This window comes from Aotus nancymaae, unplaced genomic scaffold (genome assembly GCF_030222135.1).
Source record: "Aotus nancymaae isolate 86718 unplaced genomic scaffold, 86718_ANA_hifiasm-v0.15.2.pri h1tg000014l, whole genome shotgun sequence".
Lineage (NCBI taxonomy): Eukaryota > Metazoa > Chordata > Mammalia > Primates > Aotidae > Aotus > Aotus nancymaae.
In genome coordinates this window covers 71,345,992-71,367,286 of record NW_026988425.1, presented here as the reverse complement: position 1 = coordinate 71,367,286, position 21,295 = coordinate 71,345,992, and the positions used below count along the sequence as shown (strand labels likewise).

The window sequence follows — 21,295 nt, the reverse complement described above, 5'->3', positions numbered from 1 at the left end:
CCCGGCCCCATCTTTAGCACCACCTTTCCGGGGTCATCCCCTTTGAGAAGCTTTTCTTGACTTTTTCTACCTGCTAAGCAGGTCAAAGCTGGAGCTCCCATCTCTTGGTTCTCAGAGCATTTGTGCACACCTCTCTTATAACTTGAATTTCTCTCTATTGTAATTGTTGATTTACTTGTTGGTCTTCCCTACAGATGATGAGTAACTTCAGGGCAAGGGCTATATCTTTTATCTCTGTAACTGAGTGCTTGGCAAACTGAAGGACTTTAATAAATGTCAAATGAATATTTAATTCAATTCAGACAATCTAAGCATTGCAACATTTTGATTCTACGTAATTTCTCCATAAATTTTTCGTCTTTCTCTTTTTCATACGATTTTTTTCACTCTGAACGTTAACCCTCATTCCATGCTACTGTAATTTTACTATTAGTTGTCTGTCTTCAACTTTGGGATGTAAATGCCATTTAGGCAGAGTCTTTGCCTTTCTTGTTCACCCTGACATCTGTGAGGCTTAGAATAGTGCTTGGCACGGAAGAGGCACTTAGTAAAGACAGTAGTTGCTGAATGAGTTTCTTTTAATAAGATGCAAATATTTTAATAGTTACTTCTTTCACTCATAATAAATCTTTTTGTACAGCTGCATTTTCATTTTACTGGAGCAGAGCCATGTTTGAGTACCAAGTAATGACTTATTTATATGCTTTTATTGGAATTATTGTCACAGGTGGTAGGATTCCATCAGCCAGGTAGTATCAGACTTGCTACAACCCCTGTAAGGGTAGACGAATTTAGATATCAAATGACTCGGACTGGCTGGCATGCAACAGAACAGTATATCATTGAACCTGAAAAAATTCAAGAGATGTTCCCTTTACTCAACACGAATAAGGTATTTATCTGAAGGGCATTTTTACCATTTGTTGACTTAAGTTAAAATTAGAAAAAGTTATTAAGAAGAATAACTAAAACCAGAAAACTTTGTACACATATTTTAAATGTGGCAAGATCATATGATTAATTTTGGAATTTGAGTAATTGAAATGATATATAAAAAGGTAATGATAAATCTTGTTAGTTTTTCACCTCTGACAACTGATTAAACATTTTCAACACCTTTCCATTATTGTGTCCCCCAGATGTAAGGGTTTTCATACACAAACCTTCTGTTTGAGAACTGCAGAGAGAATGATAACCTGATATGATAAATGTCTAGAAAGACTGTGGTATTAAAATATTTTAAAAATCAAATTAAGAAATACCATGGTACATTGTGCTACAAACATCACCTAGCTTATAGCTATACTTCCCTTACAGACTCTGTGCCAGGCTTGGATCTAGATTTATACCACATTTGCCTGAGAGAATCTACTTGACATGAAATTTAGTGTTTTTTCCTGCTGGGTAATAATTCTTTTTGAATAACAATAAAAATGACTAACACTACAGCACACATTTATGTACCAGTTACTATGCTAAGTCCTTACATGTATAATTTCATATAATCTTCACAATAATATTATGAGGTAGGCCAGGTGCCATGGCTCACTCCTGTAATCCCAGCATGTGGTAAGGCCAAGGTGGGGGAATTGCTTGAGGCCAGGAGTTCAAGATCAGCTTGAGCAACATAGTGAGACCTCGTCTCTACACACACACACACCACACACACAAACACACAATTAGCTGAGTGTGGGGTAGTAGGACTCCATCTGTAGTCCTAGCTACTTGGGAGCCTGAGTCAGGAAGATCTATTGAGCCCAGAAGTTCAAGGTTACAGTGAGCTATGATTACACTACTGCACTCCAGCCTGGGCAACAAAGTAGGAGCCTATTTCTAAAATTTAAAAGATAAAAATTAAATTATATCTGTATCTATGTTATGAGGGATATATTACTGTTAAACAGAACATGTAGCTTAGACAGTTTACATAGTAAGCCCAAGTTCATTCACTAGAAAGAGCTGGAGTGGAGATTTGAACCCAGGCTCTCTGACTCCCTTGCATTATACATGCTTATTTCCTTGCTGGTGACCACTGCAGTAGTTCCAGTCTCTGAGGGTTCATATCATTGACCTGGGTGCTAGGGTTGTTTGTGCTTGTGAGTCTTCACAGGCTGCTGACCCTCCCTTGTCTGTAGTGTGACATCAGTGTAATGGCAGATTGGTATTGCACTGCATTGTCTGCATTGAAATTTTACCTTCACTACCAGTAAGGGTATACTTATATTTGTTTATATGTCAGTCCTGAATGCTTTGCTGGAACTCCTCACTATCATAAATTTTTCTCAAGGGCATTCACTAAGCAATGAGAATATATGTGAAGGGTATCCTCTGCATCTGGGACAGGGTACCAAACCAAACAGATGTGGGATTGCTATGACAAGGTCGTATCCATTATAAAACACCAGTGTGACATTTGGAAGCTTTTGGAAATGTGAATTCCCTTAAAATAAAAAGTCCCTTGCACAAGACCTATAATAAATGAAAGGATTGAATTCATAATCAAAAACTTCCCACAAAGAAAAGCCCAGGCCTGGATGACTTCACTGGTTAATTTTACCAGATATTTAGAGAAGACTTAATACCAATCTTTCACAAACTCTTCCAAAACAGAAAAGTGAATGCCTCTCAACTCATTCTATGAGGCCAGTATTGCCCTGATAACAAAATCAGACAAAGGCATTCCAAAAAAAGAAAGACTGGTATCCCTTATGAACACAGATACAAAAATCCTCAACAAAATACTAGCAAACTGAATTCAGCAACATCTAAAACAGATTATACAGTATGACCAAATGGAATGTATTCCAGGAATGCAGGGTTGGTTTAACTTCTAAAAATTAATCAATATAACAATACCACATTAATAGAATAAGGACAAAACCACACAATTATTTCAATAGATCCAGAAAAGACATTTGACGAAAGCTCCTTGCTTGTATTTGGTGCTCAGCCGATTTTTGTTGAATAGATGAGATTTCTATATTATACTTCACTAATCATTCTATCAACCCATCTCATCTGAGTTTCATTCTTCATTTTCCCTGCAGTACCTTGCCTGAAGCCCTAACACAAAGTAGATATTCAAGAATTAGTTGTTGAATGATTGAATCAAACATAAATTTCCTGACACCAGATATATTATTTAACATGTGGATTTATTAACAGTATTAAATAATTAAATATAAATTATAATTGATATATCAGTTAGAGTTAGATTTGGCTTCAAATGTCAGAAACCAAAATAAGAAGGCATAAAAAAAGATAGAAGTTTCTTTCTTTTTCTTTTCAGCAGTCTAGGACTTGAATAGTGGCTTTTTTTCATGAAGTCTTCAGGGACCCAGTCACTTGCCAGATCAAGAAACACTTTTAAAGCCCAGTTTTACTAAATGTTTGCTAGCAGGATATATTTTTACTGAGTAATAAGTATATATTTGTTTGAATATTGACTCTGCTATGATTGATTCAGGTTTTAGCTGGATTGTATAATCCTGGAGATGGTCACATTGATCCTTATTCTCTAACTATGGCCCTGGCTGCTGGAGCTAGGAACTATGGTGCCCTTTTAAAATATCCTGCACCAGTAACTTCTCTGAAACCCAGGTCAGATGGAACATGGGACGTTGAAACCCCACAGGGGTGTATGAGAGCAAATAGAATTGTGAATGCTGCAGGTAAGCATATCGTTTTTTTGAAATTTGTGGTTTTGTTCAAGTGCCAAAGAAAAAAGATGTTTAGCCATAATGTTTCATACTATGGATGTTGTCATGAAGCACTGTGATGCTCCCAAGTTAAACATTTTGTCTGTTTCTAAGTTACAAAGCCTTCCCTCCATCACTTTGCTGTTGGTGGATGCACTATCACTCTGTCCTTGGCTATCCATAAAAAGTTGCTTATTTTCTACATTCTGCATTTTATTTAGCTCCAGATTGTGTTTTTCCAAATGATGCTTCTTTTTCCTTCCTATGTTCACTGTTTCTCTATATTAACAACCGAATTCTATTGTTGAAATTCATAAGCATCCTCTTGGTTTCCAATTTGCTTTTTAGGGCAGGTTTGATCACTTGTGTTCTCTTTCATGGATTTCTGATGACTTTTAACTCTAGTCAGAAACTTTTAAAACCCTTTTCCTTCTAGAACATTATTAAACATATTTCATAATCTTCTCTTTTGGTTGTTCTGATACTGTTTGGCCTCAGAGTAGTGAAGCCAAAAGGAATATGTGGGATAATCCAACAACACACTCATTTTCCATTTGCAGAGGCAAAGTCCAAAAGGTTCATGTTACTTGACCAAGCAGCAGGCAGAGCTCGTTACGTCAGAGCCCGGGGTGGGATCTGGCCTTCTGATTCTTGAGTTAATACACTTTCTAACAGGTGGATTGTGTGTCAAGTCATTTTCAACTATCACACATGCAAAATAAATTATAGTGAAAATGCTTGTATAGTCTAAACTGTGATAATAGTTTATATTTTTCTATAAATACAAAACCTAAAATAAGCATAAGACAGTGACTGGGTTTGAGTTCTTGCTTAAATTATAAAATCAAAACAATCTTTATTATTTATCAGATCAAATGATATCCCATGAGGACAAGCCAGAAACCCATACCCTTATGATTCTTTCCTCTGTATTGTAACTTTTGATTGATACTATTTTTAGCAAAGCATTTTTAGTGGTCCTAGAAAAAAGTCATGTCTTCAATATTTAAGAGTCTAAAGTAGTTACTTCCAAATTTCTCTCACCCATGCCTCCTATTTGAAAAGCATAAAAATCTCATGCTTTCTTTAATATAATTAGAAATTTGCAATAATATAAAATGACTTGCCTAAAAAATAAGAGCAGTGGCACAAAACAGCATTGCTTTGTTTTTGAGCCTCACTTTCAGTCTCCATCTGCTACTATCCTTTCTTAATGTCCTTGGGCATCTCTGGTCTAAATTCTGTTAGAAAGCTTAAGGCAATGAACTAATTCAGACTTTTTTCCAAGTAGCAAGGATTCTTTGTTATTTTGCAACTTTTTCTATAGTCTCATGAATTCAGGCCCTAAAAACATTTGACTGTTTTCATCATGATAGCAACTACTAAAGTAATATACTGAGACTTCCAAATCCAGTGCCTGTAGCAGATTGCTAATCAATTGCCATACTCATTTCAGATGGGCTTGGACAAAGCCCCACCATTTTTCTCAATGCAGTATTTTAGGCAATCATATATTCTTAATTGACATTCTGAGAAATAACATAGAAGACCTTAATTTAGTACATTTATCCATTGTTTTCCTAAAATGGATAAACACATGTACATAATGAATTGTCATTGTAATTTATTTTTTTTTCTAAACCACATACTTTATCAAACAAGGAATCACTGAAGAGGAAGATAGAATGATCGCTAAAGAGATCTGACTGAAACCTATTACTGTGGTTACCAGATGAAGCTTTCTCTGCAGCTGTGAAATCTTGTGGGGTGATGAGGTGCAGGAGGGCAGGGGCAGGAGGTCCTTGAGAACAGCTTTCTCATGCTGGCCCAGAAAACAAGTCCCTGAAGTTATGACAGTGTGGTGCTGCATAGAGTGGTAATGCCTCTGTTTTTCTTTTTTCTTGTGCTTTTCACCTAGCTACTTCCACTCCCTTTTCCTGGTAACTCCAGGCAGCTCCTTGCTGAAACTTGTGGGAAGTACCCTATCTCAGTTCTTTATCTCATTCACATCAGATCTCTGCTCCCTAATCTTTTTTTTTTTCTTTTTCTCCTCCATCTCTTTTCTTCCATTGGCAAAAGTTACCAAGAAAATCTAACTGATTACATATTAGTAGTCCACAGGACGTGTAGAGGGCTGTGTGTGTGTTTAAGTATCTGTAAATCTGTTTTCAAAAATTCTTTAAAGGATAGAAGATCCCCCAAAGGGTAAGCCTCAGTAATTGAGAATAAAAGTTTGGATATGCTCCCTTTTAGCACTGAAGCTAACAAAGATCAATTTTATGAATAAAAGCAACCATCTGCAGAAGGCATCATGCTATAATAAAATAAGTGGACAGTGTGTGGCTGGTGGAATGTTTCCCACAGTTTCTCAGTGTGACCAGGGTATCTCCCAAATTCAGGCAAGGCCCTGAGACCAGCACTGAAATCTGATTAAAGGAACCAGGATATGGACTTGGAAATACAACCAGAATGAAAAAGATGTAAAGGCTGCTGGGTCTGCAGGGTATCCATAAAAAAAAAATTCTGTGAGTAAAAATTTGTCAAATGATGTGTTTCCGGCATTGTCCATGGCAGTGGTGCTCTGTGGCCCAGGGACACATTGCCAACTGAGTGACTTAGGCAAGTTACTTATTTGTAAAATGGGGATAATAGTCCCTGTCTTGAAAAGTTATTATGGGTAGTAAATAAGCTAATAATGTAAAGTACCCAGAGCAGGGCTCACCAGGTAGAAAGCACTACAAAAATTAGATATAATAATTATTATGATTATTGCAATTATTTCCTTGATATTCCATGCCCTAGTCTGTGAGACACTAGCATCAGGTTATGATAGCTTCTTGGCACCAGACTTAAGATTGCTCAACTCCTTTCTTTTCCAATTTACTAGCAGAGTGGGTGCAGAATCCAGCACCCACTGTGCCAGTAAAATGACTTCCCAAAGAGCTTGGTTATCAAGCTTGTGTGTGTAACAATCATCTTGGGAAGTTTCCCAAGCTTCAAATGGATTCTAAGTCAGGTGGTCTGGGCAGTGACTCAGAAGCTGCATTTTAAATGCAAGTGCTGTACTACTCACCTACTCCAGGTGCTGTACTGTCTGTACCAGATGATTTGCAAGAAAATCTTTGAAAAAACACTATTGTACAGGTGTTTCTACAGAAGAAAGTATATAATGACTGTATTCTTGAGGTAGCAGAACTGGAGAAGTTTCTGACGCTCCCGACCTCTTGATGGGCAGCAGTCTAAGTTGCCTTTAGTTACTGAAGCTTTCCAAATTGGTTTCACACTACCCTTTCCCTCAGGTGCAGCTCAGGAACATGGGCAGGTGCTAGTTATTATGATGCAGGCTTTTCTACGCATAGTGCTGAACATTTTTCTTTACCTAATTTCCAATTGACTCAGTAAGTCTGAGATAACTCTGTAAAATTTACTTAAGAATTTCCCTAAGATGGCAAATCAGAAATGTGATTGGGTTGTGCTGACATGAAGCTTGGTGTTCAGCCAAAAAGAATTGCTTAATTTTGCCTGATACTCTGCATCAAAGCATGAAGCCATCACTGTCATCATACAAACCATCTAATAGAAGTAAACTTGTCTGTGAACCTTCACCCTGCATTTTAACCTCATTTTTATTAATCACTGCATTTTTAAAAAATGAAAGCCATTTCCACTAGTCATTTTTTGACTTTTCAGTTGTTTTTCAGGTGATAGTGGTAGATTTTAGAATGAGTCTTCCACATTTGTCTCTCTTCCCTTTGAACTTAATGGGTGATCAGGCAGGAGCTGAAGTTTAACTCTAGCTAGATTTAGGTTAATTTGATTGACATACGGAAGAAGACAATGCTAAAGGACACCAGCCCCATAGACGTCTATGGGTAAACAGCATAGAGCTTGCTGTGGAATTTGAAGTAATATAGTGATATGATACTTCTGCATACATTTCCACTTTACTTTAATGATGAAGTGCATTAATAAGCAAACAGTTGGACTCAGAAATTCATAAATATGTTTAAATAGGACAGAATTTGTTTTCTTCAATTTATGTTTTTAATTGAAACAAATATATTGAGGATATTGTAGTAGTTTGAATTGCTAAGCTAAATATTTTGATTTTTTTATATGTAAAAATTGTTCTACTGTATATAACTAGAATATGTGGCTTTACTATATTTTCATACACAGTCCTGACATTGGTAATCCACATCTTCCTACTAGCAAGAATAAATTAAGTCTCAAAATTACTAAAAGGCCAATACTCCTGTTCTTTAGGAGACTGAGTTGGGCAGATTCGTTGAGCCCAGGAGTTTAAGACCAGCCTAGGCAACATGGCAAACCCTGTCTCTATAAAAGAAACAAAATTAGCCAGGCATTGTGGTATATGCCTGTAGTCCCAGCTACTCAGGAGGCTGAGATGAGAGAATCACCTGAGCCCAGGAGGTCGAGGCTGCAGTGAGTTATGATCGTGCCACTGCACTCCATTGCAGCCTGGGAGACAATGTGAGACCCCATCTCAAAAACAAAACAAAACAGTCAGGTGTGGTGACTCACACTTGTGATCCCAGCACTTTGGGAGGCTGAGGCAGGTGGATTACCTGAGGTCAGGAGTTGGAGATCAGCCTGGTCAACATGGTGAAACCCCGTCTCTACTAAAAATACAGAAATTAGTTGGGCGTGGTGGTGTGCACCTGTAATCCTAGCTACTGGGGAGGCTGAGGTAGGAGAATGGCTTGAACTCGGGAGGTGGAGGTTGCAGTGAGCCAGGATCATGCCACTGCACTCCAGCCTGGGCAACAGAGCGAGACTCTGTCTCAAAAAAACAAAACAAAACAAAACACCAACAAATAGCTCTGATGCCCACAGGTTAGATTTCTGGTTTACAAATGGGTACCCATTTCTGGGTTTATTATACGAGTGTGACCAACTTAGCTATTGCAACAAACAAAACAATAGAATACAAGGGAAAGGTTTAGATAGTTACATGGAAGTAAACTTATATGTACAAGTACATAGTCTAGGTTCCCAGACTGACTCATAATTGATGAGTCTGCATCTAGCTTGGAACCTCATAAGGATAGATTTCAGAACTCCTTATTAGATTAAGAAAAACAGCAGAGACAGAAATGGTTAAAAAATTAGCGTGCAGTCCCTAAAGAAATAAATAGGATCGTGTAATCATTTCAATGATCACTCAAAATAATTATGAAACACACAAGCAAATAGAACTCCCTGCCCCCAAATCATCTAATGATAGGTCAGGAAAATATCCTTGCCAAATAATAAGCATTTTTATTATTTTAGATTCTAAAATCCCTTTATACAGTGAAGGTGCCTTGGATTTTTAAAATAAAGTCTTTCTGCAGCAAGAAAACCAATAAGATGTGATGATTACAGGATGTCCATTGTGGCCTTGGGCATGTCTTACCCTTTAGCTCCCACATCTGTGTACTGAAGGGTCAGCCTGGGAAAGAATCAAGGGTCCTTTCAGCCACAAATTATCCAGTTCTATCTTTTGCAAATGAAAAAAATAACATTCACTTCTACTAATAAGACAATCTCTGTGCTAACGGTGAAGTGGGAAACATCGGTCTTGGGAACTCTCCACCTACTTATGAGACCAATCTCCTCTTTCCTGTGGTTCCTCTTCCTCCCTGGTTTTGACTTCTGGTGCCTTTGTGCCCTTACAATAAAGGATCTTACAAACTTATTCAGATTAAACTTTTAAAACAACAGATAAAACTTAATGAGCTCTCTCTCCCAGAGTTTTCAAATTTTGGGAGAACCATTTTCAAATTTTAACTTAACAGAACAATCTTGTATTTTTGGAGGTTGGGCATCAACGATTTGGGGAGACTAGGGCTTGGAGGATAGAGGAGTTGGCTTGTAGGGCTTTCTTAGGTCTATCATTATGTATTGTGATGTTGGTCACAGCAACATGGGGGCCTCTTTTGCCTGACCATCCCTGTCCACAAATAGGGGCAGTCTGTTATGATACTTCTTATTAATATTTGTACATTTTGTATGTTTGAGTTACTTATTTTTTGTTCCAAATAAATTTTTGTTATTTTTTCCCCTGCCTACCTTTGCTTATGGGCAACAACATTTTAAGGAATGGAGTTCCCCTAGATCATAGATATCTTCGAATCTCTGCGAGAGGCAAAACATTGTCTTCTCTTCCCCCATTTAGTTTTGCAATGACAAAAGTTTAGATTGTCATGACATTTATTAGACTTTGCCATGAGTATTTAAGCCTTCTAAACATTTTATTCTAATATAAATTGCTATATGAGTGTCAGTTGTGGTGTGTTTATATATGTGCTGACACTTTTAAATGATTTTTTTGTTTAAGGATTTTGGGCTCGTGAAGTAGGTAAAATGATTGGACTAGAACATCCTCTCATTCCGGTTCAACATCAATATGTTGTTACGTCGACTATACCTGAAGTGAAAGCTTTGAAACGAGAACTCCCTGTGCTCCGTGACCTGGAAGGATCATATTACCTCCGACAGGAAAGGGATGGGCTTTTGTTTGGTCCATATGAAAGTCAGGAGAAAATGAAAGTTCAGGACTCCTGGGTCACCAATGGAGTTCCTCCAGGTGGGTTCAGCAAATGAAAGTGTGTGCTGGTCAGGCACGAATGGTTTATCCTCTCCATAGCTGGGGGATGGCTGTAGAATAAGGCAACAGCGTAATACTAGACTTTCAGATACCTGGGACATTGTGGGTGACGGGTTTGAGGTGAGCTCTGTTCTCATATCCCTTTGAACAATCACAGCAGGGAGTGGGGGAAGAGTAGTTGATGGTAGAGAAGCTGAAGAAACATGTCCAGCTGCTTTGAAAGGCTCCAGTTACATTTTTACCTGCTCACACAACCTCCTGCCTCCCTGTTTTTTCCTCAATCCACTGCCAGCTTGGTCTACTTTCAAGATTTGAATATAGCCGCTATTGTGCTTTTACAGCTGGAAAAACAACTGGTATCAGAGGCCAGATATCCATCCTACTAAGAATGAAAATCTAAGAGTCTATAACAGAGCAGGGTTTTTAGTACTGTAAATGGAGGTCCTCCATGCTGCATAAATGCATATGGAAAAGGCTTGTGCCTCTCTGCCAAAGCAAGGGATATTATAGTTTCTCTTTCAAGTAAGGGAGATGGATCTATTTTTGCTTTTCACAAAGTGTTTCCACAGAACCAGATTAAAGATTGGGTCATCTAAAGAGGTACCTCAGGTTTTAATCTATAAAGAGAGCTAAAAAAAATCACTGGGGCATTGAAATATTACAGGAAATATAAATAAATGGAGGAAATGGCACTTCCTAAAATTATACTTCGACAAGCTTCTTGAGGTAGGAAATGAATCCCTCCATCCTACTCCTCAAAGAGTAGTCTCAAATAATAGCAAATGATCACTAAACCACCTTCCACAGAAGTTAAGCCAGCTGGTTTCAGGGCTTTGGTTGGGCTGAGTGGGCTCTGCACATGTAAGCCTGAGTGGAATTGCTCCTGATTCCAAAGGAAGGGCTGAAATGCCACCTGAGAGCCTCCCTCTCTGCTATTCCCCCATGTTGGCAGCTTCTCCTTCAAATAAATGTTGAACAAATATTTAAGTAATGCCATTTGAAGGGAGAGCTGGATTGTTAGCAGTCCGTGAGCATGGGTACCCATGTGTGCTAGTCCACCCTGGTGGTCTGCAGGCCTCCATGAGAATGATGCTACCTGCAGTCCCCAGGAGGGGCAAGAAGCTGGCTGGCTGCTATGTGGAAAAATCACCAGTGTTGGTGGAGACATTCTTTTAGAAGCTCATCTGTGGTGCTGCCTGTAATCACAGTGACTTTTAGGACAACAGGAGGATTGTGCTTCAAGACCCTGCCTCTTTTCAGAACTCTAGCCCTTGGATGTGTGTGGGGCAGGCTGAAGGAAGGAGCCTCCATGCCATTCCTTCCCTGATGAAAGGAGAATTAAAAGAGGTCTGAAATCCATCATCTTAGATCCCGGAGCAGTGTTCTACTTTTTCCAGGATTCTGCCATGACTTTGTAAACTCCCATTTGCCCTCATCTGGGCAGCGGGGGTGGGGGGGGATGAAACAGGTTCTTATGGCTAACTGAAGCGTATGATCTCTCTTGACAAACCAAATTATTGTTTGTTTTTTTAAAAAACTATGATTGGATTAAATATCAGAAACTATATTATTAATACATTTAAATTTTCTATTAATTAAAGAGTTAACTTTTATGATTTTGTTTCAAGAACAATAACATTACTGTTCTCAGTAATATAAATGGATACTCATCTGTTATTAGTGAGTATCAAGTTTAGACTTGAACAAAAAATGGCAGTACTTTCCTAACAGGCCATCTTTAAATGTAGGCCATGTCAGAGACTTGAATCATTTTACAGGACTTGTCAGCTCAGCTAGGGCATCCTGACCGCAAGGGCAAATCTTTTTAGGTTTTGGAAAGGAACTCTTTGAGTGTGATCTAGATCGAATCATGGAATACATGGAAGTTGCCATGGAAATGGTTCCTGTCTTAAAAAAGGCTGACATCATCAATGTCGTCAATGGTCCTATGACATATTCTCCTGACATTCTGCCTATGGTGGGGCCCCATCAGGGGGTCAGAAACTACTGGGTGGCCATAGGCTTTGGGTGAGTATCTTCATGTAATTCAACATTTATTGTAGTATCACTTATTTTAGCTAAATCTAGTCCCATATTCTCAGGATGCAGAAGGGAAATGTGGGAGGCTGAGAGAGAGACCCAGAGAGTTTTCTCTGTTTCGTGACCAAGGAATCATACAATAATAAAAATATATTAGTTTAATCACTTGTATATATTTCAAAGAAGGGCAGTTATTTCCTGGAACACAGAAGGGCAATGATTTCTTGGAGGTTTCTCTCTCTCTTTTTTTTTTAAATGAGATGGAATTTTGCTCTTGTTGCCCAGGCTGGAGTGCAACAGAGCAATCTTGGTTCACTGCAACCTCTGCATCCTGGGTTCAAGTGATTCTCCTGCCTCAGCCTCCTGCGTAGCTGGGATTACAGGCACCCACTATCATTCCCAGCTAATTTTTTTTGTATTTTTTTAGTAGAGATGGGGTTTTACCATGTTGGCCAGGCTGGTCTAGAACTCCTGACCTCAGGTGATCTGCCTGCCTCAACCTCCCAAAGTGCTGAGGCATGAGCCACTGCGCCCGGCCTCCTGGAGCTTTCTCTTTGCATATTTCCTGCCACTTCTATTAATTGTGTCTCATTTTATGCTGTGTATCTTCAGATAGTCAATTTGCCCCAGTTTTACAAGGATGTTTTCATAATACGATGTGACAAAGATAATTCAAAATGTCAAATGTATAATATATCTGCTGCATTTTTCACCATAATTCATGTTTGTCCAACATGACTTATTTCTTTATAATTCCTCAGGTTGCTTCCTATTTATGATTCCATTGCCTCTTTGATGTTTCATTTCCAATATTTGTTCCATTAATTTAGTGAATATTGATGCCAACTGCACTCAACTATCATATCACAGCTTCTAATAATCTATTTTTCTTCCTCATTTTAATTCTCCATTTATTCAACTAATGTTTAATAACTGCTAGCTCTGTGTCAGGCCTAGGGCTAGATATTGGGATTCAGCTGACAACAAGGCAGTGAGGTCTGATTGGAGTTGGAAGGCTGCCTGAGGCACAGCTCTGCTGATCCAATAGATAGCCTGGGGTCTCCACTAAGGTAGCTGCAGTGAAAACTGCGAGATGGGAGATAAAATTATGTAGATTTGGTGATCAATTCCATAAGATATTGAAGAGAAAGAGAAAATGGCAAATGATGGCAACCTTTCTAACTTGACCACTGTCTATATGGAGCCATGGAGAGAGAGTCAAGAAAATAATGAGTTCTATTTCTGATGGGTTGGGTTTGAAGCGTTAAGCTCAGGTACATGGGACATCCAGAGGGAGAAGGTCAGATAGAGATTTGGGATGGGAAGTTGTAATGTAACTGAGGGCTTATATAATCACCTATAGAGTCCATATGCAGGCACGTGCAAGCAGGAGTGCTTCTCCTGCACGTCGCTCATTTATCTTCTTTGGAGAAATGTCTGTTCATATCCTTTGCCATTTTTACAATTGGATAATTTGTCTTTTATTGTTTAGTTTTAGAAGTTCTTTATATATTCTAGATACAAGACCCTTATCAGGTACGTGATTTGCAGAATTTTTCTCCCATTCTGGTGTTGTCTTTTTACTTTCTTGATGGTGTCCATTGAAATATAAAAGTTTTTAATTTTGATGAAATCCAGAATATGTATTTTTTCTTGGTTCACATGTACGTTTGGCGTCATATACAAGTAACCATTTTCTAATCCAAGTTTGTGAAGATTTAAACCTATGTTTTCTTCTAAGAGTTTTATAGTTGTAGCTTTTGCATTTAAGTCTGTGATCAGTTTTGAGTTAATTCTTGTATATGACGTGAGGCAGGTGTCCAACTTCAGTCTTTTCCTACGTATAGCCAGTTGTCCTAGGACTATTCATTGAAAAGGTCATTGGATTATTCTGGCATCTGTAATGTCTTTTTTCTGATTCCTTTCCTCATACCAAATATGTGGTATTTTCCAACAGCAACAACCAATTCTCCAATTCTTCAGTACCAACTGGGTGTCCAACAATTCCATTCAATTCTGACACCAACTCCTAGAATTAACATAGACCCTACAGGTTAAGGGATCCATTCCACAAGACTGTTCTCACTTCAGAAACTAGTCTCAAGTCTCAGGAGGCACCATACTGGATGTTCCCACAACCCTCTCCTCAGATTTGAAAATTTGCTAGAACACATCACAGAACTTGGAAAAATACTTATGTTTACTCTTTTATTATAAAGGATACAACTCAGGAGTAGCCCAACAGAAGAGATACATAATACAAAATGTGAGGGGTTGGGGTGGGTGGTACAGCACCACTAGGCCCTTTCCAGGCACCTTCCTAGCCCATCACTCTGTTCAACCCAGAAGCTCTCTGAATCCCATGCCTAGGTCTTTATGGAGATTTCATTACATAGGCATGATTGATTAAATTATTGGTGACTGAACTGAATATCCAGCCCCTCTTCACTCCCTGGAGGTTGGAGTAGGGAGTGGGACTGAAAGTTCTAACTCTGCAATCACATGGTTGGTTTTTCTGGCAACCAGCCCCTATCCTGAAGCTATCTAGGATTGCCCTCCTCTCTTCGCAAAAGCTATCTCATTAACATTAAAAAAATAGTAAATCTCAGAAATGTTTTATGAACTCCATGTCAAGAACTGGGGACAAAAAACAAATATTTAATTTTTATTATACTGCAGCATCTTTATATAAAGTAAACTGACCATAGGTATATGGGTTTATTTCTAGACCCTCAATTCTGTTCCTTCATCTGTGTCTATTCTTATGTGACTACTATACTGTATTTTATTTATTTATTTATTTATTTATTTATTTATTTATTTATTTATTTATTTATTTTTAAGACAGTCTCGCTCTGTCACCCAGGCAATGACACTATCTTGGCTCACTGCAACCTCCGTCTCCCAGGTTCAAGCAATTCTCCTGCCTCAGCCTCCCAAGTAGCTGGGATTACAGGCACTTGCCACCACACCTGGCTAATTTTTGTATTTTTAGTAGAAATGGATTTTTGCCATGTTGGCCAGGCTGGTCTCGAACTTCTGACCTCAAGTTATCTGCCTGCCTTGGCATTCTAAAGTGCTGGGATTTCAAGCATAAGCCACCACGCCCAGTTGACACTCTCTTAATTACTGTTACTGGAAGTTACTAGCTTTGTAGTAACTTCTGAAATCAAGAAGTGTGAATCCTCCAACTTTGTTCTTTTTCAAGATTATTTTGGCTGGATGTCCCATAAATTTTAGCACCATTTGTGCAAAGAAGTAAGCTGAGATTTTGATAGAAATTGCGTTGAATCTGTAGATCAACTTGGGGAGTACTGACATCCGAGCAATATTAAGTCTTCTGATCCATGAACATGAAATGTCTTTCCATTTACTTAGGTCTCTTAAAATTTCTTTCAACAATGATTTGTGGTTTTCAGAGTAAAAACTTTGCATGCCTTTTGTTAAATTTATTCCTGAATTTTATTCTTTTTGATATTGCAATTGACTTTTAGTATTAAGTAATATAAATTGAGGATCATTGACTATAAGGCATGTTCTGAGCTTTAAACAAGCAGATAGTGTCACTGATCTCATGTGGAACACTTGTTAACTAATTGCTAAGGAAAGTAGCAAGTTGCTTCCTCTAGAACACGTTACTTACAACCTAGAAATCCCATCTATTTGCACGTGACTGATGTCAGACTCCTCGCCTGATTGCTGTGGCTAATTTTCTCAGGTAGTAGACATTGGGAGGTGTGTGGAGAAGATAACAGGTGGGAATTGGGGTGGGCAAAGTGCCTCCCTGTCTTTGACAGGTTTGGTCTAAACCAAAAAAGCCTTCCCCTTACCTAAAGTTCAGGTTTCTAGGATATTTCTTATGTAATATAATGGAATACCCCCATTGACTGCCCCTCCTGGCTTATATCGGTGCACTCAATCCATGATTCTGGAGGCAAGTGGTTTTCATACCTGGGTGAGGAGCAGAGTCATCTGAGGAGCAAATTAAGAAGCAGAGTCTTGACCATGTGGTTAGTCACATGCACATGTTTTATCCTCCTATACCTCTCATCTATGAAATTCCTATTATTGGTCACTAGAACCCATGTGGCTTTGTGTGCTTGGGCTGCCATAACAAAGTACCATAGACTGGGTGATTTAAACAACAGAAATTTACTTTCTCACAGTTCTAGGGGCTGGAGGTCTGAGGTCAGGAAGCCTTCATGGCAGAGTTCTGATGAGGGCTCTCTTCCTGGCTTGCAGATGGTCACCTCTGGCTGTGTGCTCATGTGGCTTTTCCTGGGGGTTGGGAGGGAGTGTGTGTGGAGAGAGAGAGCAAGCTCTCTGGTGTCTCTTCATAGAAGGACACCAATCCTATCATGAGGGCCACACCCTCATGACCTCATTTAACCCTAAGTACTTTCCAAAGGCCCCATCTCTAAACACCATTACACTGGGGACTAGGGCTTCAACAGATGCATTATGGGAGGACACAAACATTCAGTCCATAGCACCATGAAAGATATGTTGAATCAAAACAAGCAAGCAAACAGATTTCCAGACACCACTCCTGTAGATTCTGATTTACAGAATCTGGAGAGGGGACCCAGGCATCTGTATTTTATTATAATATTATCTGTAATTCTTGGTACAGCCAGTTCAGGGAATAGGTGTTTGCAAACTGCTTACATATGTGCCAGTGCTCATTTACCTTACACACAGAATATCCTCAGCCAAAGCTATTTTACTCTGGACATTTGTTTTGTCACAACTCTAACAAGTTTTTCTGCTTCTAGGTGACTAACACAAAGCCCAAAAAATGTCTTATGAATGGTATTTAATTGAATCTGATTTTCTTGGCTTAGAACAGATTATAAACAGCACATTTAGATGGGAGAGTGCTATAAGATATAACATCCAGTCATTTAGAAGAGTTATAAAAAGCAGATACAAACATTCCGAAAGCATAGCAGCCCAGGGCCATTGAAAAGAATCCGGGATTCTGCAGATCAATGCTAGAGACAGAGGAAGAACCTAACCCTCCTCTGCTCATTAAGTTCCCTTCTACTTTCACTTCACACATCACTTCCTTAATAAAATCCTTTTAACTGGTCATACAAGGGTTCAATAGCCACTATGTATTCCTTGCCTGCTATGTGCTGTGCAGTATGCTAAGTGCTTTCAAATGCCATGGCAATTAATTCTCCTCCAACACCATAAAGAAAGTGTGCACAGGAGAAGAATGAAGCTCAGGGTAGTTACATAACTTGCCCCAGGTCACCCAGCTAACAGTGGCAGAACAAGAATCATACCCAGATCTTTTCCCCATGCTTTTATACTTTTAGCTACTAAGCCAGGGATTCTCCAGAGATGTGTCATAACACTCAGTTGTGTGGAATTTTACATAGAGCTTGTTAATGGTTGGATAACTTGTTTGTAAAATATTTACTTTTTAGAAATAAATTAGATTTCATTCCCCTCTCCCCTGCCCCCACCCAAGTAACAGCACTCTGCCCGTTTGTTTGCTCATGTGCATGGTTGAAAGGGAAAGAACATGATAGTATAGCAGCCAGGCCAAAGGAAATAAAAGCACCTCTGGCTCCGCCCTGGGAGTCTGTCAGAAATATAGACAGTGCCATATCTGCTGTGTGTGTCTTTGCTGAACAAAGATTGAGAACCACTGAAGATAGGAAAGTCGATAACAAGGAGTGTGTGCTCCAGGGTCAGATAAGTGAATTTGTATCCTGAATCTAGTCTTTATTGCTATGTGACTTTATTTAGCCTCTGTGTGGGGGTTGATCTTTCTCCTTGGTAAAATAGACTTGCTAAAGCATAAATCAGCTTCTACATGTTAGATGGAAACAATGCCTGGTAAATGGGAGGCACTCAGTGTTGGTAAAACTTTATAAGCCTTCAAGTCTTATCAACAATATAGCTTTCAAAAATGGTAACTGCTCTGGCCAGGCATGGTGGTTCACGCCTGTAATCCCAGCACTTTGGGAGGCCGAGGCAGGTGGATCATTTGAGGTTAAGAGTTTGAGATCAGCCTGGCTAACATGGTGAAAGCCCATCTCTACTAAAAGAAATACAAAAATTAGCCAGGCATGATGGTGCATGCCTGTAATCCCATCTACTTGGGAGACTGAGGCAGGAGAATCGCTTGAGCCTGGGAGGCAGAGGTTGTGGTGAGCTGACTGCACTCTAGTCTAAGCAACAGAGTAAGACCCTGTCTCAAAAAAATAAAATAAAATAAAATGGTAACTGTTCTCTATGGGCATTGGGCCTGGTTAAGTAAATGTGCTAACTTTAATAAACATTTTAAGCATGTATTTAATAATTTTTCTTGCTTTCTTGAAGTTTAGAGAGGTTGTTTATGGATAATTTGGATGACCCATGTCTATTAAACTGCCCAAAGGAATGTAAATTGCTGCCTTTTTATTTTCTTTGGGAAATAGTCTTCTATAAAATGTAGGCACTCATTTTTATGAAATAGCAAAACAGGGGTCTTGTTGGGGGAAGAGTTAACATTTCCAGCATTTGCTAAGGTTCCTCCCATGCTCTTAGAAGCTGTGGTTCTGGCTAAGTTGTTGTCGTTTGGAATACTGGCATTTCTGTGTCTTGATGTCTGTTCGTGTATCCCCTTTTCTTTGTTCTCTCCCCATGACCCTCTGCTCATTCAGTTTCTCAGAAGCTCCTGACTTAAACCACAGATGAATCCCTAGTAGAGACCTTCATTAGACAAGAGTGACAGGATAGAGCTACACATGGCTAATGTAAAACCGATCCCTTTTCTGATAGCAAAACCCCTTTATTTTCCATCGTGTTCTTGATTTTAAAGTATCATCTTAGGAAAATAGAGAACAAGCCCACTTTCCCCATCAAGTGGCCTATTAGTTGCAAAATACAAGAGACAGTATTCCTTTCTACCTCTTTCCACAAGTCCTCAGGTAAGGGCCTCTTTGCCTGTTAGTTTCTAAGATAATGGGTCAAGTTCCTAAATTAAATCTGAGAAGAGATGGATGGGACACTGTAGTACGTACGTATCTCCCACCGTGTTTCCTGTCAATCAGGATAATCATAGCTCAGGAGGGCTGTTAAGGTACCAGCCACATCTGCCTGTTTGCATCCTGCCTCCAACTCCTGGTTTTTCTAAAGCAAAGTTCTTACTAAGTAGGAGTCGAGGATCATCAAGCTTTTTCTCCATATTTACCCAGGCTGGAGTGCAGTGGTGTGAACATGGCTCACTGCAGCCTCTACCTTCTAGGCTCAAGTGATCCTCCTACCTCAGCCACCCATGTACCTGGGACCACAGTCTCGTGACACCACGTCCAGCTAATTTTTAAATTTTTTTTGTGAAGACGAGGTCTTGCTTTGTTGACCAGGCTGGTCTCAAACGATCCTTCCAAAGCTCTGGGATTACAGGTGTGGGCTACTGTGCCCAGCCCAATAAGGAGCTATTTTGCAGCTCTGCATCTCTTGAAACTGGAAATAAACTAGCTATCAAGTCAGGCACATTTAATTTGGATGCCTACACATGTCACTTTTAAGGAAAAAATTGTTCCATAGAGATCATGTTACTTGTGTGTTCTGATTAGCACAGAGCAGTCCAACTTTGAGACCCTTTAAAATATTTGAGCATGTTTCATTTGAAAACTACATGTTTTAGTAACAGGTTTTCTATCCCTGTATTTGAAAGATACGGCATAATCCACGCTGGTGGGGTAGGGAAATATCTCAGTGACTGGATCCTGCATGGAGAACCTCCTTTTGATCTAATAGAATTGGATCCCAATCGCTATGGCAAATGGACAACAACCCAGTACACTGAGGCCAAAGCAAGAGAATCATACGGATTCAACAATGTTGGTAAGGTGCAAATTTACCCGTTGTCTACAAAGTGTTGACAGAATTGAATTGTAACATCTCTGACTTTAGACGGTCTTTATTTTATTCACTGGGGTGGCAGTAGTTAGGGACTCCAAAAAGCATTGTGACCCTAAGACATGACAAGGAATAGATATGGGTGTGTATATTTAACATGTGGAATGCCTCACTGGTTTTAAATTTTAAATATATTTTTACTTTACTCTTTGATTAGTCATATAAATGACAGCTCTGTTTTCTACATAAATCATATATGTATGTACGTTTATGCTTCTGGATTTTAAATACTGTATTTTCCATATTTGGAATCCCTTCAGAGTATCTTGTTGTTTTGGCTATATGCAATGTAAAGTACCGACTATCCTTTTTCAGTTGGTTACCCTAAAGAAGAACGGTTTGCTGGGAGGCCGACTCAGCGAGTCAGTGGGCTGTACCGAAGCCTGGAGTCTAAGTGTTCCATGGGGTTCCATGCTGGCTGGGAGCAGCCACATTGGTTCTACAAACCAGGCCAGGACACTCAGTACAGGTGAGAGAAAAACTTGACCTGCCTGTGGTTCTGACTGAGGGATGAAATAACGGGACAGCAAAAAGTGCCGATTCCCCCTCACACTCCATCCCTCCACCCTGTTCCAAGGAGCACTGAGCTTTGTCCTACAAAAATTACTCTCTGGTAGTGGTGGCATGACAGTGGCCCACATCTAGGACTCACGTGGCCCTGGGAATCCTGTAACCGGCCTGAGCAAAGCCTCTTGGCATTTACCAGAATCTCAGAGGAGGCTTCTGACCCCCTCCAAATTCCCACATGGCTTCAGTTGACTCCTAAAGGTTTGCTGTGCTTTAAGCTGCTTGGTTGAATTACATCGTGTACAACCAAAAAATGTACCTGGAGTTTTGGATTTTCTCTTCATCCTGAAATCATTCAAAGCAATTGCTTCCTAGAGTGTGTGCACTAAGCCATGCAAATTGTATGCACAGTTGATAAATGAGGGGAAAAGATCATTTGCATAGCATTCCAGGTTAAGCAAAAACATAAAGTATGCCACTAAAACAATTATCTGAATTCTGGTAAAGTGCTACCTGC

The 21,295-nt window shown here is 39.3% G+C and overlaps 1 protein-coding gene across 2 annotated transcripts in view; it reads left to right on the top strand.

Moving 5' to 3' along the window:
• The window catches only part of DMGDH (dimethylglycine dehydrogenase), an 81,420-nt gene that overhangs the window by 25,359 nt on the left and 34,766 nt on the right, over window positions 1-21,295 (top strand). For both annotated transcript variants that reach the window (XM_064376074.1, XM_012462099.3), the window contains exons 4-9: window positions 728-892; window positions 3,467-3,671; window positions 10,042-10,290; window positions 12,141-12,339; window positions 20,027-20,196; window positions 20,587-20,740. In XM_064376074.1, the coding sequence (XP_064232144.1) occupies window positions 728-892; window positions 3,467-3,671; window positions 10,042-10,290; window positions 12,141-12,339; window positions 20,027-20,196; window positions 20,587-20,740 (1,142 nt within the window). The remainder of the gene's footprint in view (window positions 1-727; window positions 893-3,466; window positions 3,672-10,041; window positions 10,291-12,140; window positions 12,340-20,026; window positions 20,197-20,586; window positions 20,741-21,295) is intronic.